The sequence below is a fragment of the Jaculus jaculus genome, chromosome 5, assembly GCF_020740685.1.
Source record: "Jaculus jaculus isolate mJacJac1 chromosome 5, mJacJac1.mat.Y.cur, whole genome shotgun sequence".
NCBI classification, from domain to species: Eukaryota; Metazoa; Chordata; class Mammalia; order Rodentia; family Dipodidae; genus Jaculus; species Jaculus jaculus.
In genome coordinates this window covers 113,492,169-113,513,806 of record NC_059106.1, presented here as the reverse complement: position 1 = coordinate 113,513,806, position 21,638 = coordinate 113,492,169, and the positions used below count along the sequence as shown (strand labels likewise).

Here is a 21,638-nt window from a genome sequence, read left to right as displayed (position 1 = left end):
GCACCACATACAAACAGGATCCAGAAATGATGAGTATTTTACAGCAGCTGGCTTCCCCAGGTGGCAAGACAGGCTCCAACATGATGTGTCTAGTCATTCAGCAAGTGTGAATTTTGGAAGTGAGCACCTGCCAATCTTATTATGAAGTGGGACTTGAATTATTTTTTATGAACTTCCAACTTGGAAGATAAGTGCATTTTTGAAACAGACTCACTTATAATTTAACTAAAAAATAAAATACTGTTTTCTTGTATTTTCAAACCTTGCAATGCTAGAAATGGTTGAGAGCCCCAGAGGGAAGGTTTGCTGAGGCCTCAGCTTTTCCATTCACTGATGAGGGGTGCTTCCTTTTGATTCAGCATTGCTATCTCTACATACCTGCTATTTACGAAATATCATGACCACTGGGCTCATGAAACAAATGGACTGACATTTTTCAAAGTTCCATTGCAGTAAATAATTTCAATATTCTGAAATACTTTTTCAAACATATATATTGCTTGACTTAAGAAAACTGTATTGGGAGGTTATAGAGCTGTGAATTAATACTATGGTATATTTAAGTCCAATGTCTCTAAGTTTGTAAGAAGATTGTAAATTCAGTAGGTATGTAAGATTTTACTGACAAGTTCCTGGGTCCAGTAAAAGTAAGTTACTCAGTAGATGTCACTGTTCTGCACAACCTATAAAGCATAGGTTAGTGCTGTCTAAGAAGCATAAAGCAAGGAACGTATGTAATTTGTGAAATTTCTAGTAGCTATGTCAAAAAAGTATAAAGGAGTCGGGCATGGTGGCCTTTAATCCCAGCACTTGGGAGGCAGGGGTAGGAGGATCATTGTGAGTTCAAGGCCACCCTGAGACTATATGGTGAATTCCAGGTCAGCCTGGGCTAGAGTGAGACCCTACCCAAATAACAAAAAAAAAAGTATAAAAGAATTTACAAATTAATTTTTAAATAAAATATCATTCCAACATGTAATCAAAATAAAAACACTAATTGTTTTTTTTTCCCCATGGGTAATGGGTTTTTTTTAAATTGCTTATCAAATTTATTTCCATAAATGGACATTTTCTGACTCAGACATGAAACAATATATCTTACTTAATACAATATATACTTTTTCAAAATTATGTTTAAGCTTTATTTTGTTCTATAAAGTACTTTTTAAAAAAATTTAATTTATTAGTTTTCTTTTCAGCCAATACAGGCAGTTTGGTTCCATTGTTTAGGCTCATCCATGATCTACCCCTCCCATTGGACCCTCCTTGTTGATGTAAATGGGTCGTGCATTGTTTTTGATACTATTTTTATTTTCTATGCTGGGAATCAAAAGTAGGGTCTTGTAGATGCGAGAAAGCGGCCCATTCCCAGCCCCAGGTACTCAGTTATGAAAATTCCATGTGTATTTTACCTTATGGTACATTTCAACTTAGATTAGCCAAAAGTAACCACATGTGTTGAGTGAATATGGTATTAAAACAGTGCAGCTATGGGTTAGAGGTATAGCAGCTTTGGGGTCAGCAATAGAGCACTTGCCTAGTATGTGCAAGGCCCTAAGTTTGATCAAAACAAGACAAACAGAGCAGCTCTATTCTCATCAAGATGGACAGACAGACAGACGATGCCATAACCATCTGCATTCTAAGGTATTGGAAAATATTCCAAACCACAGTGGCTTTATAGTGTCAGAGATTAGCGCTTTCAAAAGTACTTGTTGCGAGAGTCTAGCATATGCAGATATGCAGGTGCAACACATATGCTGACTATTTCAGAAAATTGGGTGTTTGTGTGTGTGTGTGTGTGTGTGTGTGTAAGACATCCTCATTCCAATATGTTGGACAATAAGAAAAACAGGTTTATTCATCACCAGGTCATATATAATGTTAGTTCTTGTCTACCACTTTAATTATGTTTCAACATAACCCATTTATTCTACAAATATTACTGAGACTTCTCAGTACAAGTATTGTTAAAATAGGAAGGTACTGATCTTACAAAGAAGTTCAACAAAGCAGCTGGAAAAATATATTTAAGAGATATGGCTTAGTGGGTAATAATACTTGCTCTGCAAGCCTGAAGACCTGATTTTGAATCCTCGGGATCCATGCAAAGCTAGATGCAGTAGCAAGCGTCTGTAATCCTAGTTTTCCTATACAGGGTACATGGGAGACAGTGACAGAAGAATCCCAGAAGTTTTCAGGTAAGCTAGTCTGGCATATATAATGGTGGCCAACAAGAGATCCCGCCATAAACAACGTAGAAGTGGAGGACTTAAAATTGTCCTCTGACCTCCACACATGTGCCATGCATGCATGCACCTACATTCTCACACATGAACATATCACACACACACACACACACACTGTGTGTGTGTGTATATATATGTATATATATATATCAAGATATAAATAGCATATATAAGTAATTATAATCAGTTTTAGTCTATATATCTTTCAAGGATATTCCAATTAGAATCAGAAATAGACTCAGTACCTACAAACCCTTGGGGTCTTACAGTTTCTAGCAAATTCTAACCCTGTTTCTCTAGTAAGTATTTCTATCCATCTACTTATCTATTTGTAGGCCTACTAAGTGTTTACCTTAGATAAATGTTCCTTTATGATTTCATCATCTCTCTTCACCACTTGCATCATTTCTTGACCCCCAAGATAGGCAGCATTAGCTAAACAGAAACAAAAAGTCAAACACTTAGAATACATAGATCAAACACAATGTTAATTTTAGCAAATCCACATACCTTCCTGGTCAAGCACCATCTGATATGAGATACTGGTAAATTCAAAAGAAGCAATGTAGGGCTGGAGAGATGGCTTAGCAGTTAAGGCGTTTGCCTGCAAAGCCGAAGGACCCTGGTTCGACTCCCCAGGACCCATGTGAGCCAGATGCACAAAGTGGAGCGTGCATATGGAATTCATTGCAGTGGCTAGAGGCCCTGGCATGCCCAATCTCTCTGTCTCTCCTCCTGCCTATTTCTGTATCTCTCTCTCAAATGAATAAATAATAATATATATATTTTTAAAAGAAGCAATGCAAGTCAGGTAGCAGTCATCGTCTCACTCCCACAAAAGAACCTCCTTTTAACATTGGTTGACTGTGCAACAATAAAGTTTAGTGGTCCAACAACCCGACATTAAGATACACAGTGAATGGCAGATGTATTGTATTAGAACATTCTGTGTTATCTATTATAATTTAACCATGGGAAGCACAGATTGTTACAGAGTCACATACACCAGGGAAACTGAATATAGTTAACATGACAATACATTTTCTTTCTTTGCTTTTTTTGGGGGGGGGGATATGGCCTTATTCTAGCACAGGGTGCTTGGAATTCACTCTGTAGTCTCAAGGTGTCCTGGAACTCATGGTGATCTGCCTACCTCAGCCTCCCAAGTACTGGACTTAAAGGCATGCAATGCCATGCTCAGTTCCATTTTTTTTTTCTTTTAAAGTACTAAGGCAGCAAGCACATGTGGGGACGGTAGGTACTGCTTCCCTATGTGCTTGTTGGGGCTGGGTCACAAGCATGGATATGTCTGCAATCATTGAACCCAAACGTGTGACTGAGACAGAATTCATAACCACTGTGAATGAGATTCAACTCCCTAAGCGGGATCCCCGCTATCCCCTTGCCCTCCCTGCTACTACTTTCCACAGCCAAACCCACTATCAAGGAGCAGGAAGTGAGAAACAGAGAGTCAACAGGACCTTTCCTACAAAAGAGAGCCCCATCAAAGTATAAGAGGTGCTCACAACAGCAAATAGACACAACCAGACAAAAAATTTCCCATGTCACATTACAGTTAAAACTCTCAACACTGAAAACGAGAGGAACCCTTCTACACTGCTGGTGGGAATGCAATCTGATCCAGCCATTGTGGAAATCAGTGTGGAGGTTCCTAAAACAGCTAAAGATTGATCTACCATATGACCCAGCTACAGCACTCCTAGGCATATATCCAAAGGACTCATCTCATTTCCTTAGAAATACGTGCTCAACCATGTTTATTGCTGCTCAATTTATAATAGCTGGGAAATGGAACCAGCCTAAATGTCCCTCAACTGATGAGTGGATAATGAAGATGTGGCACATTTATACAATGGAGTTCTACTCAGCGGTAAAGAAAAATGAAGTTATGAAATTTGCAGAAAAATGGATGGACCTGGAAAGGATTATACTAAGTGAGGTTACCCAGGCCCAGAAAGCCAAGTGCCACATGTTCTCTCTCATATGTGGATCCTAGCTACAGATGATTGGGCTTCTGCGTGAGAATGAAAATACTTAGTAGCAGAGGCCAGTAAGTTAAAAAGGTGACATAAAGGGAAGAGAAAGGAAGGGAGGAGGGTACTTAATAGGTTGATATTGTATATATATAAGTACAATGATTGTGATGGGGAGGTAATATGATGGAGAATGGAATTTCAAAGGGGAAAGTGTGGGGGGTGGGGAGGGAGGGAATTACCATGGGATTTTTTTTTATAATCATGGAAAATGCTAATAAAAAATTAAAAAATAAAACTGCAAGAGAAAAACCAAACAGATTGTTATATACAAAGGTAAACCAATCAGATTACCTCTGATTTTTCAATGGAAACTCTAAAAGCCAGAAGGGATTGCAATGCAGCATTTCAAATCCTAAAGACCATGCCTAATAATTAAAGGCAAAAGAAAAACTTTCCATGATAAAAGCCAGCTTTCACTTGGGAGACAGAGATAGGGAGATTGTGGTCAGTTTGAAGCCAGCCTGGAACTATAGAGTGAATTCCAGATTAGCCTGGGCTAGAGTGAGACATCAGAAAACCAAAATCAAAAAAAAAAAAAAAAAAAAAAAATCAAAAAACTATCACAAACAAACACCCCCCCCACAGCTATTAGCATTAAGCTAATCAACAGAAATAATTGTATGGAATAACCCAAATTGAAGAGAGAATCAATCACACCAGAGTGTCTACAAGAGGAAAAAATAACAACCACGAATAGAATGGACATGAAAACTCATAAAGTCCAAGAAAACATCAAACTCCACAAAGCCTTCAATTTGACAGGGGTTAATTTATACCTAGCAATTATAACTCTAAGCATCAGTGATCTCAATGTCTCAATCAAAAGACACAAACTAAGGCCAGGCATGGTGGTGCACACCTTTAATCCCAGCATTTGGGAGGCAGAGGTAGGAGGATTGCTGAGTTTGAGGCCACCCTGAGACTACATAGTGAATTCCAGGTCAGCCTAAGCTAAAGTGAAACCCTACCTCAAAAAAACAAAAACAAAAACAAAAACAAAAAACAACAACAAACAAACAAAACCGAAACAACAACAACAACAAAAGACTAAACAGCTTTATCAGAAAAATGCAGGCATCCATTTACTGTTTATAGGAAATCCACCTTACTAATAAAGATTAGACACCACCTTAGGGTGAAAGGATAGAAAATGATATTCCAAGCTAATGGAAATAAGAAATATCAAACCCAAAGTAATCAAAAGAGATAAAGAAGGCTACATCATACTGATCAAAAGAACAATACAACAAGAGGATATTATAATCATAAAGCCATATGCACAAAACACAGGAGCACAAAATCACAAAGCAAAATCTGCTGTATAACAAAGCAGAAATAATACCCAACATAGTTACAGTAGGAGATTTTAATATTTCTCTATCATCATTAGAAAGATCATCTAAGTAGAAAATTAGCCATGAAATGCGGGAGTTAAACAATACCATAGATCAACTGGACTTAATAGACATCTAAGACTATTCTATAGTTTACACATTTTTCTCAGCAACTCACAGAACTTTCTCTAAAATGGTTCATATATTGGGGCATAAAACATGTCTTAGTGAATTCAAGAGAATCAACACAATTCCATGCACCATATGTCAGACCACATTGCAATAAAGCTAGAGATTAACAACAAGGGAAAGAAGAGAAAAATCCACCAACAACTGGAGGCTGAATAATTCATTATTAAATAATACATGGGCAGTAGAAGAAATCAAAAAAGAAATAAAAAAATTTTTACAACTGAAGCACAATGTAAATACAACATACCAAACATGTGGGGCACAATGAAGGCAGTCTTAAGAGAGAAGTTTATAGCACTAAATTTCACTACAAAACATCACATTACAAAACAGAGACTCTCAAGCACTAAACTTCATTACAAAGCATTACAGCATAAAAACAGAGAGATCTCAAGTCAATAAGTTAACCATCCAGCTGAAGGCATTGGAAAAACAAGGACAATCCAAATCCAATAGTATCAGATGTAAGGACATATTCAAGGTCAGAGCAGAAATAAATGAGTTAGAAATAAAAAAAAAATCAAAGAGCTGTTTCTTAAAAAAAAAATTGGTAAAACCCTAGCCAATTTGATCAAAAGGAAAAAGAGAAGGCTCAAATCAGTAAGATAGAAATGAAAAGGGAGATGTTACAATAAACTCTAATAATTGGGATAATCACCAGAACATATTTCTATTACTCCAGAAAATTAGAAAACTTGGAAAAATGGATTAATTCCTTTACTTTGTATAACCTACCAAACCAAACCCAGATAAGATAAACTACCTGAATAGAGATCTTAATATCAAATGAGATTGAAGCTGTAATTAACAGTTCCCCAACAAAATAAAGTCCAGGCATAGACAGTTTCACTGCTGAATTCTACCAAATATTCATTGAATTTGGACATGGAATTAGAATGATGCTAGGAAGAAAGAGAAATAGGGAGGGAGTTGAGGAAGGGCCACTCAGCAGGTTGGTGATCAGAAAAAAGAAAAAGGAAGGAAGGAATGGATGGGGAAGCCTTGGGGGTAGATGAAGGAGGGGGTGGGGGAATATACAAAAAAACTAATGGCAACATGAGTAAATTCATCTTCCTGGATATCATTCTACAAGTCTTTATCCCCAGCAGGGGACAAGGACCCAAAGAGAAGAGCCTCATAAAAGTGGAGAAAGCATAGCCCTAATACCATGGCTCAGGCTGGTAATTCCTAGGGCCAGAATTGGGCACCCCCCACAGTGAGCTGTTGGTTAGGGAGACATAAGGTCCCCAAAGTAATACAGGCCATTGCCAAATACTTTGCTACTTGCAAGAGCTAAAATGTAAGTCTGTATTACTAAGACACCACAGCCTGTGGCCACAGGATATCAAGTGACCATGCTGGAACTGAGAGGGAATCCAGTTCCCTCCTAGCTAGCCCTCATAATGCTGGAAAGTGCTATGAGAGTAGCTGGAAAATAATGGTTTCTGTGGTAGTTTGAATGTATGCCCCCTCCATCCCTATCTAGACTCAGGCATTTTACTAAGCTTATAACTTGAATTTCTAGCTGCCTGGTTGGAGGAGGTGTCATTAGGGTTGGGTCCTGGGGTCTAACCCTAAGATGTGTTAGAGGTGGATCTGAATTCCAGCCAGAAAGTATGCAGAAAGGTCTGAGCTCTGCCTGGGCCTCTGGTCTTGCTGTCAGTTTTGTGTTCATTGTTTTTGGTGTTTGCTGGTGGTGTTGATTTCTCTCTGCTTAAATGTGTGGAAGCAGCTTCTTCCACCACTGATGGAACTTCCCCCTGGATCTGCAAGCTTAAAATAAATCCCTTCCTCCTGTAAACTGTGTCTGGTTTAGATGTTCATCCCAGCAATGTGAGCTATATACAACAGTTGCCAACAGATTGAATAAGCAAGATATCCTGCCCGATACAAAATCAACAATGAGTCAAGAAGTATACTCTTTTTTTTTTTTTTTTGGTTTTTCGAGATAGGGCCTTACTCTGGTCCAGGCTGACCTGGAATTAACTCTGTAGTCTCAGGGTGGCCTTGAACTCACGGAGATCCTCCTACCTCTGCCTCCCAAGTGCTGGGATTAAAGGCGTGCGCCACCACGCCTGGCAAGAAGTATACTCTTGTGTAATAGTGGCACACAGCAGATAGTAGGCAACCAACTGCTCATGGATTAGACATGAGATCCACTCAGTGGAACTCATATCTGGCTCTGGGAACCAAGCCAGAGTCCCTAGAACAGGAAAACAATAGGCTCCAAAGAGAATCTCCAGTGTTCTTTAAAAGGAGTGGACATATACATCAATAAATCTCTCCAATAACTAGGCTTATATCCTTTAATTCAAACTGCTATCACAGTTGGGTGGAGGATCTGTTCTATCTTACAGATGGTGGAGAATACTCAAGTTACATCAAGGAGAAAGCTGACTATCTACCATGAGATGGGTCACCTCCACTTCATCTACCAGGGCCCAGAAGTCATTACAGAGGAAGTAGTGACATGAATACTGTTCTCACAGATAGCCTGGAAACCAGTTCCAGGGAAAAAGTGACAGATAATGTGGTTACTCAAACCTCATCAAAAAAGACATCCAGAGGCTACAGAGAAAGCAACATTAAATCAGATCCCTATTTTGTCTACAAAGGCTCAGGGAACATTGTGGAAGAGGGGTCAGAGGGACTGTAAGAGCCTCCGGGATGAAGGGAATAGCGTGAGGCACAGTACCCCACCCCCCACCCCACAGAGACTGACTGAGGCCTCTTGGACCCCACAATGAATACCAATAACCCTACTAAGACCCTTAGGAGGACTGGGGTGGGGCAGAGGGGGAGGGTCTAAGTATATAACCTTTACATAAAAAAATAATATATTTTAAAAAGGATTAGTTACAAAATGTCTAAACTCATTTTCACAATGCAAATATCTGGAAAATATGAACAAAGACAAATATACTATGAATTTAAAATGTGTGAGAGTACTTTCAATCAATGCTCTGCACCTGAATTCTATCCCACTGACTTGTGCTGTTCCGATGCTTTCTTTCTTTCTTTTTTTTTTTTCTTTTCCAGCATCCTCTGGATACATCTGTCCTCTTCATGTACAAATTTTGATTTTTTTTCCATTTTAAGTATGTCTCTTAAAGTCATATAAGTGGATTTTAAAAATGGGTCAAAGTACTCTGTCCCATAAGTAAAAGGACTAAACATACATATAAATCATATATTCTGAGAACAAAAGCACTTGTTCTGAACCCAGTCACATCGTTCTAAGCATGTACTCAATCCTGAGCTACATCCCCACTACTTCCAGTCACCTTGTTCTATGTTCTTATGCTTTCCCTTTACTTTTGCATACTTCCTTTCACACTCATTAGTGCAAATCATATTTTTTTTTCTGTTTACAGAGGCTTAAAACATTTTATATCATTAAGTTTAGAGCATGAATTCCATTTTTATTCAATTAGTGGTAGGCCTTACCCTTGAAACTGTATAGGCTTCACTATTTTTCCCTGGTTGTCTGTAATAACTCAGTATCTACAGTCATCATTCAAATAAGGCACACCTTTTTTCTCCCCAATGAAATGCTCTGTTACCCAAGGGGCCCCATTCTATTGTCTCATTACCCTTAAAACACTTCCTTCTTAAAAAATTTTGTAATTTATTTTTTCTTTTCATACTTTTTATTAACATTTTCCATGATTATAAAAAATATCCCATGGTAACACCCTCCCCCCGCACTTTCCCCTTAGAAATTCCATTCTCCATCATATTACCTCCCCATCTCAATAATTGTACTTACATATATACAATACCAACCTATTAAGTACCCTCCTCCCTTCCTTTCTCTTCCCTTTATATCTCCTTTTTAACTTATTGGCCTCTGCTACTAAGTATTTTCCTTTTCACGCAGAAGCCCAATCATCTGTAGCTAGGATCCACATATGAGAGAGAACATGTGGCACTTGGCTTTCTGGGCCTGGGTTACCTCACTTAGTATAATCCTTTCCAGGTCCATCCATTTTTCTGCAAATTTCATAACTTCATTTTTCTTTACCGCTGAGTAGAACTCCATTGTATAAATGTGCCACATCTTCATTATCCACTCATCAGTTGAGGGACATTTAGGCTGGTTCTATTTCCCAGCTATTATAAATTGAGCAGCAATAAACATGGTTGAGCACGTACTTCTACGGAAATGAGATGAGTCCTTTGGATATATGCCTAGGAGTGCTATAGCTGGGCCATATGGTAGATCAATCTTTAGCTGTTTTAGGAACCTCCACACTAATTTCCACAATGGCTGAACCAGATTGCATTCCCACCAGCAGTGTAGGAGGGTTCCTCTTTTTCCATATCCCCACCAACATTTATGATCATTTGTTTTATGATGGTAGCCAATCTGACAGGAGTGAGATGGAATGTCAATGTACTTTTAATCTGCATTTCCCTGATGACTAGTGATGTAGAACACTTTCTTAGATGCTTATATGCCATTCGTATTTCTTCCTTTGAGAACTCTCTATTTAGCTCCATAGCCCATTTTTTGATTGCTTGTTCGATTCCTTATTATTTAACTTTTTGAGTTCTTTGTATATCCTAGATATTAATCCTCTATCAGATATATAGCTGGCGAAGATTTTTTCCCATTCTGCAGGTTGCCTCTTTGCTTTTTTCACTGTGTCCTGTGCAGTGCAAAATCTTTGTAATTTCATGAGGTCCCAGTAATTAATCTGTGGTTTTATTGCCTGAGCAACTGGGGTTGTATTCAGAAAGTCTTTGCCAAGACCAATATGTTGAAGGGTTTCCCCTACTTTTTCCTCTAGCAGTTTCAGAGTTTCAGGTCTGATGTTAAGGTCTTTAATGCATTTGGACTTAATTCTTGTGCATGGAGAGAGAATCTATTTTCATCCTTCTGCAGATATATATCCAGTTTTCCCAACACCATTTGCTGAAGAGGCTGTCTTTTCTCCAATGAGTATTTTTGGCATTTTTATCGAATATCAAGTGGCTATAGCTACCTGGACTTACATCTGGGTCCTCTATTCTGTTCCACTGATCTACATGTCTGTTTTTGTGCCAGTACCATGCTGTTTTTGTTACTATGGCTCTGTAGTATATGTTAAAATCAGGTATGGTGATACCACCAGCCTTATTTTTGTTGCTCAGTATTATTTTAGATATTTGAGGTTGTGATTCCAAATGAATTTTTGGATTGTTTTTTTCTATTTCCATGAAGAATGCCTTTGGAATTTGGATAGGGATTGCATTAAATGCATAGATTGCTTTAGGTAATATTGCCATTTTCACAATATTGATTCCTCCCATCCAGGAACAAGGGATGTTTCTCCACTTTCTAGTGCCTTCTGCAATTTCTCACTTGAGTCTTTTAAAGTTCTCAATGTAGATATCCTTTACTTCCTTGGTTAGGTTTATTCCAAGGTACTTTATTTTTTTTGATGCAGTAGTGAAGGGGAGTGATTCTCTGATTTCATCCTCTGTGTGTTTGTTGTTAGCATATAGGAAGGCTACTGATTTCTGTGCATTTATTTTGTATCCTGCTACATGGCTTTAGGTTTTTATCACCTCTAACAGTTTGCTAGTAGAGTCTTTAGGGCCCTTTATGTATAGAATCATGTCATCTGCAAATAATGATAACTTGATCTCTTCCTTTCCAGTTTGTATCCCTTTTATGTGTGTCTCTTGCCTTATTGCTATGGCTAAGACTTCCAAAACTACATTAAATAAAAGTGGGGACAGTGGACACCCTTATCTTGTTCCTGATTTTAGTGGAAAAGCTTCCAGTTTTGCCCCATTTAGTAATATGTTGGCCATAGGCTTGTCACAAATAGCTTTTATTATATTGAGATACGTTCCTTCTATTCCCAGTCTCTGTAAGACTTTTATCATGAAGGGATGATGGATTATGTTGAACGCTTTCTCTGCGTCTGAGATGATCATGTGATTTTTGTCCTTCAACCCATTTATATAATGTATTACATTTATAGACTTGCGTATGTTGAACCATTCTTGCATCTCTGGGATAAAGCCTACTTGGTCAGGGTGAATGATCCTTTTGATATACTCTTGTATTCTGTTTGCCAATATTTTGTTGAGAATTTTTACATTTATGTTCATGAGGGAGACTGGTATGCAATTTTCCTTTTTTGTTCTATCTTTGCCTGGTGTTGGTATCAGCGTGATGCTGGCCTCATAGGAGGAGTTTGGTAGAATTCCTTCTTTTTCTATTTCCTGGAAAAGCTTAAGAAGCAATGGTGTTAGCTCTTCCTTAAAGGTCTGATAAAATTCAGCAGTGAATCCATCCGGGCCTGGGCTTTTTTTAGTTGGGAGATTATTAATAACTGTTCGGATCTCCATGTTTGTTATAGGTCTATTTAAGTGATTAATCTCATTTTGATTTAAGTTAGGTAGGTCATATAGATCAAGGAAATCATCCATTTCTTTCAGATTTTCATACTTTGTGGAGTATATGCTTTTATAGTATGTCCCTATGATTTTTTGAATTTCTCTGGAATCTGTTGTGATGTTACCTTGTTCATCTCTGATTTTATTACTTTGTGTCTCTTCTTTCTTTCTTTTGGTCAGATTTGCTAAGGGTTTATCAATCTTGTTTACCCTTTCAAAGAACCAACTTTTTGTTTCATTAATTCTTTGGACATTATTTGTATCTTTTTCATTCATTTCTGCCCTAATCTTTAATATTTCTTCCTGTCTGCTGATTTTTGGTTTGCCTTGTTTTTTATCCAAGGCTTTAAGGTGAATCATTAGGTCGTTTACTTGTGACCTTTCTAATTTCTTAATATAGGCACTTAAGGCTATAAATTTACCTCTTAGAACTGCCTTCATTGTGTCCCAGAAATTTTGATATGTTGTGTTCTCATTATCGTTTGACTCTATAAATTTTTTGATTTCCTTCTTGATTTCTTCATTGACCCGTTTATCATTTAGTAGTGTATTGTTTAGTTTCCATGATTTTGTGTATGCTCTATAGCCTTTCTTGCTACTGATTTGTACTTCAATTCCATTGTGGTCAGATAGAATGCAAGGAATTATTTCAATTTTCCTGAATTTGTTAAAATTTGCTTTGTGTCCTAAAATATGGTCTATTTTAGAGAATGTTCCATGTGCTGCTGAAAAGAATGTATATTCTGCAGCCTTTGGATGAAATGTCCTGTATATATCTGTTAGGTCCATTCTTTCTATGACCTCATTTAGTCCAGATGCCTCTGTTTATTTTTTCTGGGGATGACCTGTCAATTGAAGTGAGTGGGGTGTTAAAGTCACCCACCACCACTGTGTTTGGTGTTATCTGTGACCTTAGTTCTAAAAGTGTTTGTTTGATGAAATTGGAAGCCCCCATATTAGGTGCATATATGTTTATGATTGTAATGTCCTCCTGTTGGAGTGTGCCCTTAATCAATATAAAGTGACCTTCCTTATCTTTCTTGACTAACATTGGACTGAAGTCTACCTTGCCAGATATTAGGATAGCAACCCCTGCTTGTTTTCTAGGCCCATTTGCTTGAAACACTGTTTTCCAACCTTTCACTCTAAGATAATGTCCACCTGGAAAGGTGAGTTTCTTGGAGACAACAAATTGTAGGATCCTGCTTTTTAACCCAGTCTGCAAACCTATGTCTTTTCATTGGGGAATTGAAGCCTTTGATATTAAGACATATTATTGAAAGGTGTGTATTTATGATTGCCATTTTTTTTTTGGTGGTTCTGGTTCTACCTGTGCTCTCTTGTGTTAACTAGTATTTGAGTATTGCTTGTTTTTTCTAGGTTCCTTATATGTGTGTTTTTCCTTTTCTTCGGCATGGAGGATTCTATCAAGTAAGCTGTAGAGCTGGTTTTGTCTTCAAATACTCCTTTAACCTGCTTTTGTCATGGAATGTCCTTATTTCTCCGTCTATTTGAATGGATAGCTTTGCAGGATAAAGTAATCATCTTTCAGAACTTGGAATATATCACTCCAAGCCCTTCTGGCTTTTAAAGTTTGTGTTGAATAATCTGCTGTAATCCTGATGTGCTTGCCTTTGTAGGTAACTTGATTTTTCTCTTTAACTGCTTTCAATATTTTTTCTTTGGTTTGTATGTTTGGAAGTTTGATTATAATATGGCGAGGAGAGGTTCTTTCCAGGTTTTGTCTGGCTGGAGTTCTAAAGGCTTCTTGTATCTGCAATGGCACCTCTTTCCCAATTTGTGGGAAATTTTCTTCTGTGATTTTGTTGAAGATGCCTACTATGCCTCTGGAGTGGAATTCTCCTACTATGCCCTGAATTCTTATATTTGATCTTTTCATAGTGTCCCAAATATCTTGAAATTCCCACTCATACTTTTCTATAAGTTTGTCTTTCTCTTTGTTGGACTGTATTAGTCTGTCTTCTAGGTTAGAAATGCTGTCCTCTCCTTCATCCATTCTACTGGTGAGATTTTCTACAGTTTTTTAATTTCATTAACTGTGTTCTTCATTGCTAGTAATTCTGACTGGTTTTTGTTTATTATTTCTATTTCCTTATTTATGTCTTGTATTGCCTTCTTTATTTCATGATATTGGTGTCCTGCGTCTTCTTTGATTCCTTTGATTTCCTCTTAGAGTCCTTTGATTTGTTCTCTGACTTCTTTCAACATATTTACCATCATTATTTTGAAATCTTTCTCAGGCATTTCCTCTAACTCGTTCTCACTGGAGGTCATTTCTGATGCATTAATACTTTTAGGTGGATTTATATCGTCTTGCTTTTTAGTGTTTCTTGTGTTGTAATGTATATATTTTTGCATCTTGGATTAAGTTGATGCTTGGATTTTCTAGCTAACTGGGTATTCTTAGCTGTATCAATTGATTTGATGTTATATATTTTCAGGGTAGGAGCTTCAGGTGTTAGGTGTGGCTCTTAAGACTCTCAGAGTATCTACAACAGTGTTCCTAGGGGTTGAGTTTCCCTGCTATGGGCGTATTCAAGTAGGCTGAGTGGAATAAAATACAGGTAGATTCTAAAAGTTAACTAAACACTGTACCCATTCAGTCAAAAACAGCCCCGAGTATTTATGCAAGAGTAGTTATTATAACAACCGGATCCTCTATCAACAAAGAGGTTAAGATTTCTGGTCTGTTGAGGGATCCAAGTCAGCTTGTGACCAAGTGAGACCTTTCCCTGGCACAATCCCAGTTACCTTGGATGATTTTGGTCTCAGTCAAGTTGCTGCCTGGGTCGTTGGCCTGCTGTTCTGATTTCTGGAGCTGGGCACTGGCTTTTCCTGCGGGGCAAACCGAGCCCGGCAACTGTGGCCCTGCAGATCAGCACCCCTGGTGCTGGAATTGCTGCTGCTAAACCTGGTGCTGCTGGATCTGAGCTGCTGCTGTAGCTGCCACTGCTGGAGCCACCCCTGCTGCCCCCGAAGCTGCTGCTGGTGTATCTGCCGCTGCTGCCTTTGAAGCTGCTGCTGGTGGGTGTGCTGCTGCTGTCGCTGAGGCTGCCTCTACTGGATCCGCTGCTTCTGTGGCCACTGTTACCGGTGCCGAAGCCACTGATATTGCTGTCGGACTCTGCTCCTGCTTGGGTCCTGTTGTCGGCTGAAGTTGGCGTGGCTGGGTCCCGGGACCGCTGCTCTGTTTGGTGGAGCTGGGCATAGGTGGTGGGGGAAGGGAGGGAGCCGTAGGTGCTATAGTTCTCTCGCTATTCCATGAGTTCTTCTACCTTGTGATCTGCTCCTCCGTTGTTCACTGCCGCTCTCTCTTCATGTTTCTTGAGTTGTGGAGAGCTCTGGTGTGAGTGGAAGCTCCCCTCACCTGGCTTTTCCTGCAGCTTGCGCTGAGCCTGGTGGCTTTCTGGTGCGCCACTGCCACCGCTGCAGTTGGTGAACCTGCCGGAGCCACTTTTGCCGGCCTGTGTGGGCTGTGAATGCTCTGGATCTCTTCTACTTCTCCGCTGCCGCTTTAATTTCTTACACCTCGTTTTTTAGTAAAAGTGTGTATTTTGCTTAGTTTTTTTGGTCCTCCCCCCCCCCCCCAGGCTGCTTTGGCATGGTACCTATCCCACCATCTTAACTGGAAGTCGACAGTTCTTTTAACATAACTTTTATCAGATACTAGAATGAAAAGATAAGGATTTGTGATCAATTAGTGCCTAATTTTTAAAGAAATAACCTTTTTTTTTTGCATGTGTGTGTGATATGTGTGATGTGATGTGTGTGTGGTCTATACACATGTATATGCAAATGTACACATGGGGAATGTTCATGTGGAGGACAGAGAAGAACCCTTGTGAATCTCAGGTCTCTACTTCCATAGGACTGAGGTTACAGGCATGTATAGGTACAGCTAGCTGTTTCTGTCAGTGCTAGGGAATTGAACCCAAGGTGAATCAGTACCTCATGCTTGCACAACAAGCGCTCTTACCCACTAAGCCACTTCCCTAGCTCCTAGAAGCAAGTTTTCATTCACTGTGAATTTCACAGCTATTCTAGAAACATTTGTATTACTTTAATTTTGTTAAGTACTTGGCATGTCATTAGGCACAAGGTAGCCAAAAGAGTTAATAATCCTCATCCACATAGAGTTTATGGTATAGTCATTTTCTACGTATTTTGTTCCATATAAAATAATTAGCTGCCTCTTTCATTCAAACATTTAGAATCTAGTTATTATACAATCCTAAAAGGTGAGAGTTTTAATCATTCTTTTTAAAAATCATTTTTATCATTTTTGCTGTCCATGACATACCATAAACACAAGAGTAAATATTCTGTATGTCCTGGTCCTAATCACCTCAATTGAGACAGATATTTAGTCAGACCTATATATTAAGATCCAGTTCTACAGTTATATTCATCTATCCTTTACTGTAATATAATACAAGGTTTTTATAACCAAATAAATGAAATGAATAGGGATATGGTTGGTGAATTACAGATCATCCACTCAATTCAACAAAATAACCTACTAAAATCAGGCTGAAGAACAAAGAACACCAAATTTACGTTTGAGAATAACTAAAAATAATTGAGACCAGAAAGTAATAACAATGACAGTTCTGTTGTGAAAAGACACAAGTGTGTGATTCAGATATATATGAAGAGAGCAACAATGAAGCACCACTGACCTGATGGCTCATGGAATCCCAGAGAATATGCCTACCTATCCTTCCTTCTCTTCTGCTTTCCCTCTTTCCCTACAAACTTGTGACAATGTTTCTGTTTTATAAGCTCTTGCCTTTTTAGACTTATTTATTGCCTTTATTTTCCTTTAGGAGGTAATGAAAATTGTCTTCCTTATCCAATGATCCTTCAAATATTTTCAGTTTCTGTTGTGTTTTATTTCCAAGCATATAAGCATGTCCAGTACATCATCTCATCCCTCTCCCTGTAGAGCCATCCATTTTTCCGATCCAGTTGTAACTGGCTGCTCTTGAGGCCTGCTGTAACTGAACTTCCCCTTACCACTTCTTTGGACTGGATTCCATGTTTTACAGGGGTACTACCAGTGACTTTGTTTTTATTCCCTTACTTTACTGAAGCACATTTTTCAGTAACTATTAAAAAGATGGTTGAAATTACATTTTATAAATGCTTGTATTAAGTTATAATTTTGATAAGTAGAGAATTGTAAGCTGAAAAATGGCCAACGTTACTACCTCTAAATTCACTATCTTCTAGCATCTATAGTTAAAGATTCTTTTAGTTTTCTTTCTGTCCTTCCTCCCACCTTCTTCCTCTCTCTTCTTTCTTCCTTCCCTCACTCTCTTTTTTTTCCTTCCTGTCTTTCTTTCCTTTCTCTCCTTCTCCCTCCCCCACTCCTTTTCTTTCTGGTATGTAAGTACTTCCCTCAACCCTATCTCACACTAACACCATTCTCTTACCCCACACCAGGAGCTCTATGTCTTCACTTCAGCTCCGCCATTCTGATGTCAGGTAGGTTTTTCAGTTTCATATGAAACTTTTTCATTAACTGAGCTGGACATCTGGTGAGTTCATTCACTGCCTAGACTCATCAATTGCATTTCTGATATTTGTTTCATTATTTCTGCATGGGGATGGGGTTTAGGGAAGAAAGGTCCTGCAGTGATGGAGGCCTATACATTATCTATTAATTAGGTAACTAGTAATGAGTACCTGCATCATATCCTCCAACTTCAGTAAGGTCTCATTATAACACAGAGGGCTACAAATACAACAGAAATGTTACTCAGGAAGTGTTAGGTGATATGGCATGTGGTAAGGCATAAGTTAGGTATATGGCAAAGATGCCTCCCAAGGCCCCACGTCTATACAGCTGCATTATATTGCTTTTGTAGCAATAAATGTGTAGCTTAATATTATGTATTAGTTTTGTTAATAAAATGCTGTAGCTAAAAAGCACCTAAATTTCAGTCACTGTTACTGAAACTGTAAAACAGGGACTGGAGAGATGGTTCACCAGTTAATGGTACTTGCATGTAAACCTGACAGCCCAGGTTTGATACCTAGTACCTGTGTATAGTCAAACAGTCAAAGTGGAACATACAAAGAGTTCATTTGCAGTGGAAAGGGGCTGTGGCATGCCCATATTCTCTTTCTGCTTGCAAATAAATAAATAAAAATGTAAAAAAACTATAATACAACAAAAATCTTCCTTATGAAGTTTGAGATATGACCAGTTTTTATGAAACAAAAATGTTTTCAAAATAGAAACATATGCACTGTTAATGAAGACTTCTGAAGTATAAATATAGAAGCCAAAGTTGTTTAAATAATATAGACAAAAATCTCTATAAAATTTCAAACTGAATTTTAATTTCTCATAGAAATGATTGCATATAGCCCTTCTTCTTCTACATAAGAAGGAGCTCATTTGTTCTGTTGCCTAAAACAAATAAAATAAATGAAAAACAAATGTTTTCAGAACATTGGATATGGGTAATTAAAAGAGTGATTTCTCCTGCTGGCTAGCTGTCACAGTACTGGAAGATACTATACAGACTGTTGAAGGATAAAAATCATTGGCAGTCTTACCCACTGGTGGACACTGCAAGCTATACAACAGACCAGCCATACACATGTGCCCCCTGGTGTAACACTGACATGACTGTTATGGGGATAACTAACTCCTTTTTTTCTCTGTTGTCTTTTCAAGCAAGGTAGGGTAGGGTCTTACTGTAGCCCAGGCTGATCTGGAATTCATTCTGTAGTTCTAGACTGGTCTTGAACTCAGAGATCATTCTACCTTTGCCTCCTGATTGCTGAGATTAAAGGTGTGTGCTATCAACTATTCTTTGATTGGATCTGAGGCATGGGAATTCATGTGTGGTACTGAAAAGCTTGTGTGGCTAGGGAGGTTATAGGCCCTAGGAAGGAAGCTATTACTGTTGTTCAGCTAAATGTATATGTTGTGTTCATCAAATTGCCCTCTAACTATGTACATTTATGTGCATAAATTACTGATTCACTTAGCTTTGGTCAGAGAAGCTTCTTTCTCCAGGTGGTAGTGACTATTGCAGAGACTCAAAACTCATCAAAATACTGAGAATAGGTGACTGTTGAATGCTGAGTACTAAGTGAGACATCTGTATCATTTCCCTCCAAGGTTTAGAGAACATTATGGAAGAGGGGGTAGAAAGAACCTAAGAGCCAGAGGATAGGGAGGAGTGCTGTGGAATACTGGCTTCCAGACAGGGCATGACCATTGCACACATGAACCCATAGAGGCAGGCTGTGGTTACCTGCACAATAGTGGGCTTGTCAACATTCCATCATGGATGGTATGTGAGGGAATAAAATCCCCATCCGTTCCTGAGGAGTTATTGGCAGTTACGAGATACTGGGAGTGGGGGAGACATTCATTATTTGTATAACTACTATGGAAATTTATATGGAAACTCCTGAAAAAGATGAAAATAGATCTACCATCTGACCCAGCTATTCCACTTCTGGGCATTTACCCTAACATCTCCACTCTTTAGTGGCTCCTAAAATGGACCAGCTGAAGAGAAGGGCAAAAAGTAGTGAGCATTAGTACTAGGGTGTATAACTAGAATGAAACCAGGAAAAGGCAGAAATAAGGAGGAAAGAAAGGAGGGGATAACATGCAAACTAGTAGAATATACAGGGTGGGAGGGTTGTGGGGAAGTCTGATGGGGGAGGAAGTGAACTGCACAAAACTAAAGACTAAAGGAATTAGGACAATTGGAACCTTCTTCCTGGATACCAGTATATGATATAACTCCCAATTAAGGAAGGTGGATAGACCAGAATGAGAGGACCAGTAGAAAGTGGAGAAAGCTTAATCCTAAAACCACTGGCTCTTGCTTGTGAAGCCCAGAAACATAACTAGGTTACTCCCATCCCTCCCCCCACCTCCAGTGAGCAGCTGACCAGGGCTTAAAAAAAAAGAAAAAAATTAAAAAGTGTTTTTTGAGAATAAAGAAATCAATGAGATAAAATATAGCTGTATTAGCTTATTGTTTACATAGTTTCTAGGCTACAGTACAGGAAAGGGGGATCCAAACAGAGAATTTTCTTTCCAAGTCAGTGTATTAATCATGGTTTTTATTTTTTATGTTTCAATGCATTGGTATCTTAGGGGTATTGCTGGTAAGGGGAAGACTGCCCCACTTAAGGGTAGTTAATACTCAGACACAAAGACCTTCTCATAAACACACCTTTCCTGTGCAAGTCAACCCATCCAAATCTCAAACACTTAGGTACAACACAGCAAGCCAGCAATTTCCTTGTTCAAAATCACCCTAGGGCCAAGAACCCGACAACAAGTCACCACCCTAACAGTCTAGAGATCTTCAAAATTATTCAAGCCAGCCAATCATAAACCTGCCTAGCCTGCCTTACCCATTGCTTCCTATGGAAACCACAACAACAGGCCCTGGGACATGTATTCCTGTGTCTCTTCTGCCTCTTGCTTCCTTTGTGTAGCTCTGCTTGGTGTGGTATGTCTCTCCACTCTTGGGATATGTAAGTAATAAACTCTTCTTTCAATGGTAGTTGTTTCAATGTCCATCATCTCACCATACCTGATTGAAACAAATTCTAGGTGTAGTTTGCAATAAGGAGAGAGAACTTAGAGTCTGGGGAAGTGAATGTAGTGGGTTTGGCAGAGAAGAACACTGGAGAGGGGAGAGCTGCACTGAGTGAGCAGAAGCTCCAGAGACCTACAGAGGGTTGCTCTAGAGCTTCAGATAAGTACTGATCAGCACAGTCATGTGAGAAAACCTGAATCTAAGGATAGGACCTTGTGAAAAGGTCATAGGGAAAATTCCTAAACTGGTAATATGACTGTTTCTATCAGCCCTGGGCGGGGGGAGGGGAGGGAACAAAATCTTAACAGCACACCAGTTAGAGAACTCAAAGAGGCTGTGGCTTTGTTAGTGATCCTTCAGAACACTGTGCAAAGAAGCCAGATCTTAACTGGAGCTAGCCTTTCTACATCACATTCAGTAATAGCCACAATACACAGGATAGCTAGAAAGTGATGGTTGTCCACCATTGTTGAACAGGAAAGAAGTTGGTTGTTTTAAGTGCATTGAGAAAATTTACAGAATAGAAGAGTATGGGTGTCATTTGACAAAAATACTGTCATCCTGAACATCGTTTATAACTTTTACAAACCAACAAGAAAGAGGCAGGTGAGCAAATATAAAAATGGACACAGACTTAATAGGAATTTCAGAAGCTAACTACGATAAGGTACTCAACTTTATTAACTATTATGAAAATACTAATTTGAAATCCTGGAGCTTGAACTGGAGAGAGAGCTCAGTCAGTAAAGTATTTGCCTTGCAAGCATGAGGACCTGAGTTTGATCTGGAGATAAGGATGATCCCTGG

At 38.8% G+C, this 21,638-nt stretch overlaps 1 protein-coding gene across 6 annotated transcripts in view; it reads right to left on the bottom strand.

The window, feature by feature from the left end:
• The window catches only part of Ldah (lipid droplet associated hydrolase), a 154,812-nt gene that overhangs the window by 15,926 nt on the left and 117,248 nt on the right, over positions 1-21,638 (bottom strand). For all 6 annotated transcript variants that reach the window (XM_045149046.1, XM_045149049.1, XM_004663763.2 and 3 more), the window contains one exon: positions 2,602-2,684. In XM_045149046.1, the coding sequence (XP_045004981.1) occupies positions 2,602-2,684 (83 nt within the window). The remainder of the gene's footprint in view (positions 1-2,601; positions 2,685-21,638) is intronic.